The sequence below is a fragment of the Podarcis gaigeae genome (assembly GCF_964106915.1).
Source record: "Podarcis gaigeae genome assembly, chromosome: 2".
NCBI lineage: Eukaryota > Metazoa > Chordata > Lepidosauria > Squamata > Lacertidae > Podarcis > Podarcis gaigeae.
Window position 1 is genome coordinate 82,269,730 of NC_139679.1, and position 12,627 is coordinate 82,282,356.

Consider the following 12,627-nt stretch of genomic DNA (forward strand, 5'->3'; position numbering starts at 1 on the left):
ACTCAGCAACCTTTGATGTCTCTATACCAGCCTTCTCCAACCTGGTTTTATCCAGGTGTTGCTGACTCCCAACATCCATCAGCCCCAGCCAGTATGACCAATAGTCAGGAGGATGTGGGAGATGTAGCCCAACTTGGTTGTGAAAGGCTGCCCTATACGGTATCTGATTTCTGTTGGATCGATTTAAATTAGTCATGCAACTTGACAAACAGCAGATTCAAAAATCCTCTACTGAATGACCAAATGTTTGCTCTATAATGAAAATTGCTATAAAATACAATATGATTAAGAAGAACTTTGCACTTTGCACTGTAGAAATGATAATAATATAGAACAGTAATTCATGATAAATTACACAATGTAAGTAGATCCCTAGCAAAAATCCAGCAACTACGGTTTCTAGCCTTGCCAGAGAAAATACATAAACTTATTGCCGCCTAGCACACAAGAGACCTCATTATGCCAGAGAAGGAAAGTCACACACACACTGCCAATCCTGCTAAAAAACGAAAAACTACAAGCCCTTTTTGTTCCCACTCCTGCTGCCACTCCACAGCCTACAGACTTCCAGGGCCCTTCACAGATGCCCAGCCCAAACTGCCCTCAATTTGCTGTACTGGTCTTGTGTCCAACAACTCATCTTTTTCATGCTATGGAAATTCAGAAAGCTCTCATCTCTTGCAGCTCAAGACATACAACATACAGTCCCCAACTGTCATTTTTAACCTCAGCTGTTTCAGCTGATTTCACTCTCAGAACCTCATGTTCCTATGGCAACTGCAATCATTCCCAGAGTTCATTGGTGCTGAACATGTACATTCATGTTGTGCTGATACAGGAATTTAGGCACATCTGTTTTTCATCCCCCACCTCCACCCCCTGATGACTATTTTTTTGCCCCAAACTTTTTTTCAGCAAATTGCTGGGCCTCTAGCTTCATAAACTATGATGCAAAGCAAAGTGTTTTCTCTTATTAATATATTACTTCTATGTTGCAATTAGGATATAGCTGGGGAATTATAAATGCTGAGCTCATTTTTATGAACTATTAACTGGGGAAGGAGATCCCTTACCTGCTGTAAATTCAGCCACAGCATTGAATCAGGACAGCATTTGTCATGATAGTAAAATCATGCTGAATAAACCATGGGGGAAATAAACAGAAACACACACAAAAAAATGGAATATAGGGATTAAGCACCACTGTTCTGGCAGCATGATAAACAGTTGCTTATACTGTTTACAATAACCTTCAGGTTCATATATATTATACAATAACATGGAGAATCATCTGCAGTTATGTAAACAACTATTAAACCAGGTATTTTATCTTCTACCACAGCATCTTTTAGTAATATGCAGTATTTTAAAATGGCGCTCTACATCAATCACATCATAGTGGGCTAATAAATCATATGATTTGGAAGATCTCTGCATTCTAAAAGCCACAAAGGTAATCATGCTATACTGGACTGAATGCCCTGAATGCAGTACAGCACACTACAATTGCCTCAGTAAAGTCTCTCTATTAAAAACTCACGGTTTGCATCACACTGATTGATCTACGACTTTTATCATGATGAGTAAATAATTTTGGTCCCAGTTTAATGACAGAACATTTATCACAGAAATTATTTACCTGATTTCTTATGGGACAGTGCTCACTGCAGTCACATTTTCTCTTCAGTAGCATTCTTATGCCAACATGCCGTTCTTCTTCCCAGTTAATTACAATGCTCCAGTTTTACTGCTTTGCAGCAACACCAGGTAGCAGGACCTGCTTAGAGCATCTGCAGTTGTCCCTCCAGCCAGCTTTTGAGTCAGCAGGTTTTTTTAACCTGTTTCCACTTTTCTCAAGTGGATGATGTTGCCTTGAAAGTCCCAAGGAATCTAATAGGGGGCTAACTACAGTTAAAAGGTTCTGATTACTGCATTTGTTATGTTGCTCACATGCTGACAAACAATACCTTGGGATCAGATCCTTAAACAAACCTTTTAAGCTGAAATCTTTCCCAGTCTGCAGCTGTATTGGAATTGTTTTTTAAAATAATAATAATGTGTTTTTAATGTTTTGTTTTTAATTGTAGGTGTGTATGCTGCCCTGGGCTCCTTCAGGAGGAAGAGTAGGATATAAATTCTATTAATAATAATAAACTTTCCATAATCCTCCTGAGTTCCTTGCAGTATTGGCCAATGTTAACTCATTTCATAATGAAAATTTCTGAGTTTATAAAACTACAGTAAATGTAAAAAGTAAACAGAGAAGATGGTTTCAGGCTCACTGGTCCAGCAAGCATGATTCAGATGTACAAATTGGCTTTCTGCCTAATCATGTGCCTGTTTACTTAGAAGGGCTGGTTCATTCATGAGCTGTTGACTAGAGGGCTGCAATGGTGTGGTTGATCAAACACAAATGACATTGTATTATCACACACCAGCTTAAACACAAAACCTTTTTAGCCTAAGTTCAAACGTTCAGTTGGCAGACATTAAGTGTAGAGAAATAAGTTTATTTACATGCCTGTGTGAGCCAACCGTATATGTCCCACTCACATAAATGGGCCTTACTCCCCACTGTGAATGTATGTAGAATAGGGACGTTCTGTGTGCAATGCCTATGGCTAGATTATGTTGCAAAGGTTAAAAACCAAAAATAAAACAGCCACATACATTAAGCTCTTAAAACTAGTGGTTTATGATAGGGTAGGTCCATATGCACTTGCCCCTTATGGACAGCAGGTACACTCAGCAACGGTAGTACTAGTGATCTGTGTCAGGTGGTGAGAAAAGCCACTCTTGCCTAATTAAAACTGACTCTGGTGACCATTTGTTCACCAGCTTCAGAAGTACTGATATGTCAATGCAGTTCACAGAGTGGCTGGGGAAACCCAGACAGATGGGCGGGGTACAAATAATAAATTATATTATTATTATTATTATTATTATTATTATTATTATTATTATTAACAGATCTGTACACAGCATTTGTCAGGGGTTCAGAAGGAGAGACACAGGAGGGGGAGCAAATGGAGAGTGAGGAGGAGGAGTACGAGGGGGGCGCAGGCAGTGACAGTGGCCAGAGTTATTCCACAAGCCTCTCTAGCGAATCGGAGGACTCACAGAAGGGAGCGCCGGTGGCCAGAGCAAGGGAGATTCCAAGGGAGAAACCTCAAGAGGGAGGGGCCAGCGGGGAGTCCCTGAACAGCAGCTGGAGATCAGGGCCAGCGTCTCCACCAGAGCGCAGTGGGGAGGGGGAGTCCCAGGAGTCGGGACCAGTGTCCTCACCACCAGAGGGAGGAGAGGAGTCAGGTTTGGCAACACCCACATCAGGAAGCGGGGAAACGGTCAGAAGGAAAGTCACCGGCTGGGCGCGCGCGCCAAGTTCAAATGTACAGGAGCGCGGCACAGCGGGGAGCCCGGGAAGGGAGCCAGGTCCTAAAGCCCGCCGGAGGGAGGGGCAAGACTCAGGAGGCTCCGCGTCAGAGGAGTCCAGGAAGGAGGGAACCCCAGAGGGCAGAAGGACCCAACGCAGGGAAGAGCAGCGCAAGAGGTGGAGCCGGGCTAGAATCTTAAACTGGTGTGGGTGGAGCAGTGAGTCAGAGGGGACTTAGCCGGTCCAGCGTTAAGACGTGGGCCTGCGCGCCCAGAGCTTGGAAATGGAAACTAAACTTCAATAAAGACTTTTGTATATAATATCCACTGGGCGTTGGTCCTCTGTGAGCTGGGACCTAGCGGCAGTCCTGACAGCATTAAATCTATACTTTGTATTTTAATATCATACTACATCATAGTGCTGCTTTTGCCTCACAAAGCAGCAAATTATAGGTGTTAAATTAGGGAAGTTCATTTTACACAGCTTTTCAAAACAGATTCTACAGAGGGCAAATGCAAAAATATATCCTAGAAATATGGGGGGGGGGGAGAAGATTAGCAGCACACTAGAAAATGTTTTAAAGCATGTAATTACATTAGCTGCATTTTAAATAAGGATTCTGAACATGTAATAATTATTCTAAACTACTGTACCTGTTTAGAAACATCAGGAATTCATCTTCTACAGTTGCTTTTTAATATTATATACAAAGGTCTCAACCCAGCGTAAGTTAATCATGAGTTCATTAAATGAAATCAATGAAACTCAAGTTATCTGGGACATTATCCATTACTAACTTTGCAAGGTTGTGCCAACAATGTACAAAACAGAGAACAGTGATCTGAGAAATTTAACTTGGACAAAGTTGCAATACCCATTTATGAAATATATGAGCAAAGTGTAATGAGTAAGGGTCAAGTGATTTTAGTCCAATGTGTGACTACAAGATCCAGGGATTTCCTACTAGATGACATAGCAGTGCTGGTATTTTTCTCTTACTTTTGATCCTATGTGGAAAATACACAAGGAGGATTTCCTTGATTAGTCAACATGGGACTACCATTTACGTAAGCACCCAGACCAAAGTTTGGCTAGTAAGTGATAGCCCTCAGTGATAAGCAATTCTTCCTTGACAACTAAGTAATAAAGATGAACACAGCAGCAGAACGAAAGTGAAAAAACAGCAAGCTGCTATTAGAAAATATATTACACTGAAAGCCAGATAATTAAAAACAAGTGACACAATGAAACATCCATAGCTATAAACAATTAAAATATGTTCATGGTAACCTTTGTTATAGTCAATAACAGAAAAGGTACATTTAAGATTGACCTATAAATTCATTCAAGCAAGCGATAAAGAATTATCATTATTATTTCTATGAGGTTCTTTATTCAGAGGTTCTGATGAAATCTAAAATGGTGCAATTTGGATTTATGCCAAAAATTTACAACCCCAGCTCTATTTCATTATCATGTCAAATCCTGTGACTGCAGTAGCCCAAGATCCTCACCCTACTGGAAACCCAGAGTCTTCTGTCCCCTTTGGCCTTGGCTAGAGTGTGCCCTGTGAAAACTGCTGGGGATTTTACTGCATGAAGAAATGATAGCAACACCATCCCTCCAGCCTAATGAGTACAACCAGGTAGTTTAGGTTAAGGTGTTAAGGAACATCATTTTATCCAGGTGTCCTTTTCTGCTTTCAATTGCCTGTCACTAAATTATCTGCCATGTATAACTTGTATCAAAGCAGATTAGGTCACAATTTTAAGGAGGAGGGAAGGAACTTGCATTCTCACTAGCAAGGCAGAAGCACCAAAAAGGGGTCCTGCATTTCTGTCCTTTTCTACTTTTTAAATAATTTCCCTTCAATTAAAGTGGGACATAATAAATGGGAAGAAACTATGCTAACTCGTTTATTCCCTGGGTGTTGTTTATTATTATTATTACTATTTAAAGTTTATTAAATGTACAGTAATATCTTGGTTTACAACCATAGTCCATGCCGGAGGTCCAGTTATAAATAAAAACAGGTTGTAACCCAAGGCGCGCTTTCGCCAATGGGGCCTCCAAAAAAAGGGGGGGTTGTAATCCCCCCCAAAATGGGTTGTAATTCAAAGAGAGAGAGAGGGGTGTGTTGGGAAACTGGAAAGGGTATGCCTCCTTTTGATTATGAATCCAGTCTTCACCTGACGCCCCTCTTTTCAGCCCTACTAATACCAGAACCATCCCATAAATTGGGCGACAGCTGTGGAAGCTGTCACGGTGACAAAAAAGGGCAACCCAGCATTAGCTCTTCCTCTTTAAAGGTCAGAGCAGCCTCCTTGTCCTCAGAGAGGAAGATCAGGTGCTTTCTATGGCCCTGGAACTCCCTCCCCAGGGAAACAGTACTCCTGGGCGCAGTGAATATTTTAGTTCCTATACGAATGACTGAATACGAATGACTAAATTGCACACAGAAACCTGAACATGTGGGCCTGCTACTATAAGCACAAGAAGGTTCAGCTAAACTTAGGCTGTACAACAACCATGTCCTCAACATCCAAGTTGGCATCTAATGCTTCATAGGCAACCTTTACGTAACTTGCTGTACCTGTAATTTATTAAGAGTAACAGAAGCCGTTGACAGCTAGAGATAGTCTCTTTTTTTGTTTATCTATACTATTATTCTGTGCACTTGTTGAACTCATTAATTGCTTTTATAGGGGACAAATGGTCCTACAAAAAATTATTTGGGGGAGGGTCCTAACTTTAGTCACAACTCAACAAATTTAGTTGGTTCTAATTGTTCCAGTTAAGATAAACCCCAAAACAAAGCTTTCAGTGGAACTCTGTTGTGGCTTCATTTTTCTGAAGTGTACTCTTAAGTATTAGATCAACCAGTCCTCTTTAATGTGTAGGCTCAGTCTTCTATATTTTGTATAGCCCTGAGAAAATCTGATATAATATCCATGTTATAGTGTAGGGAAATTCTTCCGTAAGCCCACAAACTACATCCTAAATAATCAAGATCTTAAGTCAATTCCATCATAAGATCCTACTACATGAAGTAATAAATATCTATGCATATCAGCCATGCTGTTATCAAGCAGTTTCTTATATATCTTTACCTGTTCTTACTTGAGCGTGCAGCTATTTTCTGAACAATTTTCATTACACACCAAATCTCTTTGTTTGACTGAAATAGAAAGTTGATTTTCAATTATTATTAGAATACATTCTGCAGAGAACATCACAGCTATTTCATCTCTGAGTTTCCAAAGTTTTGGGTTTATATACAGGAACATTTTTCTCTTGAAGCGATGGTAGTCCTTTGATTATATCAGCAGCTTTCTCTGCTACCATGATGGTTGGGGCATTTAAATTTCCACTTACGATACTAGGCATTATTGAGGCATCAACAACTCTCAGGTTTTCTGTCCCTATAACTTTGGTCTGGGGATCAACCACAGCAGTGGGATCAGAACTCTGTCCCATTTTACAAGTGCATGAAGGATGGTAGGCACTATCAGCCTTTTGTCTTATGAAGGCATCTATTTCTCCATCAGACTGAACATGGCTTCCTGGCTGAATTTCAGGTCCACGGAATTTTTCAAAGGCTTCCTGAGCAAATATCTCTCTTGCTAGCTTCACACACTGACGAAATTCCCAGACATCTATTTCTGTAAATAAGAAAGACAAAGACAAAGATTCTAAGCATGCTCAACACTGAGCATTATTACTGTACTGCCTATTACATACAGGCAGTATGTTAGAAATGCAAGTAAAATGTGAGAAGTCAAGAACAGGACAGGCAGGGAATGGGTATTGCCTTATTTAATACCTTTTTTGCTAATCAAGAGAGAGAGAGAGAGAGAGAGAGAGAGAGAGAGAGAGAGAGAGAGGCATCTCCGCCAAAGCTGGCTCCAAGGTCCATTTCCATCGTGCCAACCTTTTAGCCATCTTGCTCCTCTCCCAGTACAAAACAGCAACCCACATGCCAGCAGCTCTGTCCCCTCCAGTGAGCCACTTCTATTTAGCATTTCACTCAGTTAGTACTTTCCTATCGAGATTTACTATGTGATCAACATTAGTGTTGAATTCAGACAACCCTCTGTTATCTAACTGAAAACTTTAATGATAGAGCAAATTCATATAGGCGTGGAAGCTGCATGGTATGCATGTTTATGTATCTGCTCCTTCAATGGTGTATCATGCAGCTGCAAGAGCTTTGCATGCACAGAACAGCACACAAAATTTTACACCGCAGTACTACAACCAGAAGTTTAGGAATATCCAGTCGAAGTAAACAGAAGGCTCTCAACATGCCTTTCTAGACATTTTAATTGTGGCCTGTACTGTTATTATTTTGTATTGGCTCACTTCAGGCAACCTCATTCCATTAGGTTCTACCAACCTGGAAACGGCAAATTTTCAGGAACAATTTCTAGAAACAATTGAAGGTATTTTTGTTCCTACAATTTTTTCCAGCTGGATAAAAAGGTCTATGCCATGAATGTGTACTCTGTATTGTTTTTAAATTTGATGTCATTTTTAGTGTTTTTAATGCTTTGTACATCGCCATGAGGCATATGTGGAAGGCAATTATTTAATAATGGTGGTGGTGATGACTGACCACAACAACAACAGTTACACATGTGGGGAAACATAGTTATCTGAGAGAACTGCGCTCTCAGTAGATGATACATGACCACTTTGCCATGTCCTACATAGTTTGGGATGGATGGAAAATGATACTAAAACAAAATACAAAGCAGTGCTCTCATGGTTTTGAACCACAAACCAAAAGGGACAAGGTATAGAATACAGATAACCTATGCAACTTACCTGTTGACAAATAGTTGGGTTCAAGGACAGGATGCTCTCTTGGGTCTGTACTTTTCAGCTTTAGCCATCCTACACTTGTACTTCGCATAGGTCCAACATGAACCTGCAACAGCCCCCAAAGAATATGAAATAAGCTATCAGGATGTTCTTTCTAAATTAATACAGTTTTAAAAACTGAATACAGTTTTAAAAAAAGAATAGAGCATGTGCAGGCCTGTGGGTCTCTTTGTAGTCAACCCAGCCACACACGAGGATAGAAGAAAAAGGAGTCTGCAAAAATGATTTTTTTAAAAAATTAAAAACCCAAAAGTGACAGGGAATCCCACTGGGCACCAACGAAAATATCTGATGGATACAATGGCATCTGTGGGTGCCATGTTGAGGGGTACCATGAAAGAGAAATGGTCTGGTTTAGATCTTTCTCTGTTGTTTTACTATGACAGAGTGATTACCAAGGATGCTGAAGGACATAATCTGACTTTTCTATTTACAGTGGTATCTCGGGTTACAAACGCTTCAGGTTACAGACTCCGCTAACCTGGAAGTAGTACCTTGGGTTAAGAACTTTACTTCAGGATAAGAACATAAATTGCGCAGCAGCGGCGTGGCAGGCCCCATTAGCTAAAGTGGTACCTCAGGTTAAGAACAGTTTCAGGTTAAGAACGGACCAGCAGAACGAATTAAGTTCTTAACCAGAGGTACCACTGTATATGCCACAGGTAAAATGGAATTATGGCAGCACAATTTTTCAGGTAGTACTTCTGTTTCTTCATAATTAGTGTTCTTGTACCACTCACTTGGTAAGCTTCCAGTTGAGAAGCAACACGTCCATGATCAATCACCTGAGAAGGGAGGAAGTGGAACTGAATATCTGGATGAGAAACTCCAGGTCGACTTCTGATAAATCCCCCAGACTCTAGATGAGCAGTGGCTCCATCTCCTGAAGAATGGAAATACCACAGGGGAGATTCAGAAATTGTGCAATGGGGAAGCGAATTTTGTTTTTTATATAAATTTGTTTTGAATTTTGTTTTTTATATAAAAAACAGTTCCGGCTGAGAGAAAGCATATTCCTGGCAATATCCTTTCTGAAGGATTCTGAGGGATATTTGACTCCTGTGTGTGGAGGTAGAAGACGCAGTTGGAGGGGAACATGTGGAAGAAACACGAGTTATCTTGATGCTAATATGTGGATCCTGGACAGCCGTGTTCTCAGAAGAAAGCCCCACTAAAGTCAGTAAGATTAAGTGACAAACTAAGAGCAGGCAGGAGGAAGGTGGTTAGAAGAGGCAGCCAGCCAGCCTAGTAATCCACTGTCTCCATCACTGCTTAGGATAAAGAATCAGCAGGGCTAAGGTGGCGGCGGCAGATCACAATGCCAGCTGGCTGCCACTTCTGACCTTCTTCCTGCAGGGCTCCACCTACCAGGTCACCCCTTTGTCCTGCTTGGCTGCATCAGCATGAGACGGAATGGGAAAGGTCTCGAGGGTTATTGGGGTGAGGAGGAGGGTGTTGGCAAGGGCTAGATGTAGGTGTTGGGCGTGCTGTAAGGGACTAGCAAGGTCCAGGGGTGGGGAGTTGTCAAGGTGTGTGTGGGGGGGTCTGGTGAGGGAATCTTGTTAAAGGGTATAGGTGGGGTTGGTGAATGAAGAGGTTAGTGAGGGGGGGGGGCTGGTATAGATAAAATGTGTTTACTGGTCAAAGGTTTCTCTAATCAGAGTGTTCACAGGTATGTACATTCACTTGGATAGCCCCTTTTTATTTTAAAAGCCAATTTGCTATCCCTATCAAACAGCATCACATGGCACTATTTTAAGTCCTACCTGTACATTTCCAGAACCATTCAAGCCCAATCTTGACCATCTGAAGAGGCTTTTGTGCTTTATACAATGTTATAGGTTGAGTGCATTTCTGTTGTACGTACACTTCTAAATGATCTTGAAGATTCTGGCCAACTCCTAGTAGAAACAAAAACAACAAAACTGCCAACATTATAGAAATAAGTACAGCTTGGACTCTAAGATAAGGTAACTTAAGGAACAACATGGGGGTAAAGTTTTCCCTCACTCCCTGCAGCTGACTAACTTCCTTTAGTTAACTTTTCTTAGATTCCAAGGCAAGCAGTTGATCAGTGTAAGTAGAACTATATTCAACCCAAACACAGTATTAGACACACACCTGAAAGGTTGCAGACAACAGGAATTCCTAATTTTTTTAGGTCATCTGCATTTCCAACTCCAGACAGCATAAGTAACTGTGGGGAATTTATCGCACCTCCACTTAAAATAACTTCTTTACTAGCAAAAACCTAAAATAAAAGAAAGCTAATTGTTAATAAATATAATTTTGATACAATAAAATCAGTATTTCAAAACAACCTTTCAGAGAGCAGCTGGGTCATAAATGTCATTTTCCATACTATTTGTGTTAGTCCAGACAGCTGGAGTCTAGACAGTCAGCCGGATCTGACTGTTTGACAAACACACAAGATGTAATCGGCTGTGCATTCACATAAACAATACTTTTCTATATATTCTTATCACAATATCAAATGTTTATCTTGCATATAAACACTTTTTGTTGTTGTTTAGTCGTGTCCGACTCTTCATGACCCCATGGACCACAGCACGCCAGGCACTCCTGTCTTCCAATGCCTCCCGCAGTTTGGTCAAACTCATGTTAGTAGCTTCGAGAACACTATCCAACCATTTCGTCCTCTGTCGTCCCCTTCTCCTTGTGCCCTCCATATTTCCCAACATCAGGGTCTTTTCCAGGGAGTCTTCTCTTCTCATGAGGTGGCCAAAGTATTGGAGCCTCAGCTTCAGGATCTGCCCTTCCAGTGAGCACTCAGGGCTGATTTCCTTCAGAATAGAAAGGTTTGATCTTCTTGCAGTCCATGGGACTCTCAAGAGTTTCCTCCAGCACCAAAATTCAAAAGCATCAATTCTTCGGTGATAAAGTGCAATAATATAGACGGAAGTCCCAATAGATCAGTTCATTCATAAAGACCAAATATCTGGTAGTTTCTGTTCCACATATGTTCATAAAGTCCATATTGGAGCCTACTACAGTTCCACAGAGTTGACAAGGATTTCCGGAATAATGCCTTGTTTCGCTCTCATGGGCTTCATCTGTGGTACATGTTCATATGTAGTATATCAAAGTTTCATTTGTCCCAGTGTAACTACATCAAGCAGCACAGCAGCCTTGCTATAACTCTGCTGCAGTAACATTTTATTTTTATGACAACTAAAAATCTATTAACTTTCCAGAAATTTCTTTGTGGATAGGAAATTTAAATCTTACCTTTTTCTTTTCTCCATTTTTAACATACTCAATGCCAATGGCTTTGGTCCCTTCAAACAAAATTTTTATAACAAGTGTACTGTCTTCTGCGGACAAGTTTGGGCGTGGTAATGCAGGGCGAAGGTAAGCACTAGCTGTGCTCCATCTTTGACCTACAAAATATAGGTTTACATATAATAGAAGTAACCAAAATAATCTATGCCCTTTCAGAGCTACAGAAATGACTTTCTTGCTGTTTTGAAATTCTGCATTTGTTCTTCTCCTTTAAAATAATTGCTCCAATCCAGCAACTTGCGATCTATTAACTTGCCCACTGGAATAAGTTTACACACACACACATCTCCCATACATAAAATGGAGGGGGGGACACCCTGCTGGGCAGGACGCTGTGTGAATTTATCATTTCTGCCCCTAACTGAAGTTCTGCCTCAATCTATAGAATCACAAATATAACACTTTATGCCTATTGCTGTACTCTTAATCCCACCCGACTCCAAAAACTGACAGTGCTGATCACCTTTGCTGGGGGCAAGGGAAGGGTTCGAATAGTAGTTTTGTGGACCGGGTGCATAATACCTTGCAAGAGAGGGGGGGGGGAGAGAGAGAGAGAGACTATCTACATTTAAGAATTAAATGCAAATCAAGTGGTTAAAAGTGCTGTCAAAAATTATTCTACAAATTTAGTGAGTGCAAAAGATGGCCATCAATTAGCATTCTCATTCAGCCAGAAAAACTAATTTCAGTAAACTGACAAATCAGTTCTACTGAAGTGAATGCTTTTTGCAGATTGGTTTCCATAGTAGTTCCATATTAGATCATTTAATCCAAGTCAACAAGACATGTTTACCAGAAGAGAGGTAAATTAGATACCTTTGTGTGGTTATTGTTGCTGTTTCACACTCATTTCTGGCTTCCCTAACTAACCCCGCAACAACTTCTTATAAATATTAATTAAGTTTAATAAAAAAAAGAATATAAGACCCTGCCAGATCAGCACTGCTGCCTCAAACTGTGGAGGCAGAGCATTGGCTTCATGGCTAGTAGCCATCAACAGCCCTTTCCTCCATAAATTTGTCTAATCCTCTTTGAAAGTGTTGGTGGCCATCACTGCCTCCTGTGGG

General features: G+C 40.8%; 1 protein-coding gene across 2 annotated transcripts in view; it reads right to left on the bottom strand.

Annotated features, from left to right (window-relative positions):
- CHDH (choline dehydrogenase) overlaps nt 1-12,627 on the bottom strand; it is a 41,387-nt gene that overhangs the window by 18,053 nt on the left and 10,707 nt on the right. The window contains exons 3-8 of one of the 2 annotated variants that reach the window (XR_014561265.1): nt 11,507-11,658; nt 10,379-10,508; nt 10,024-10,158; nt 8,998-9,140; nt 8,201-8,303; nt 6,484-7,035 (exon numbers count right to left, since the gene is read on the bottom strand). Coding sequence is in view for 1 of the 2 variants with exons in the window: in XM_083727036.1 (XP_083583162.1) it covers nt 6,617-7,035; nt 8,201-8,303; nt 8,998-9,140; nt 10,024-10,158; nt 10,379-10,508; nt 11,507-11,658 (1,082 nt within the window). In the remaining variant the exon portion in view is untranslated. Of the gene's footprint in view, nt 1-4,562; nt 7,036-8,200; nt 8,304-8,997; nt 9,141-10,023; nt 10,159-10,378; nt 10,509-11,506; nt 11,659-12,627 lie in introns of those variants that run through there. The other variant, XM_083727036.1, reaches the window with a different exon arrangement.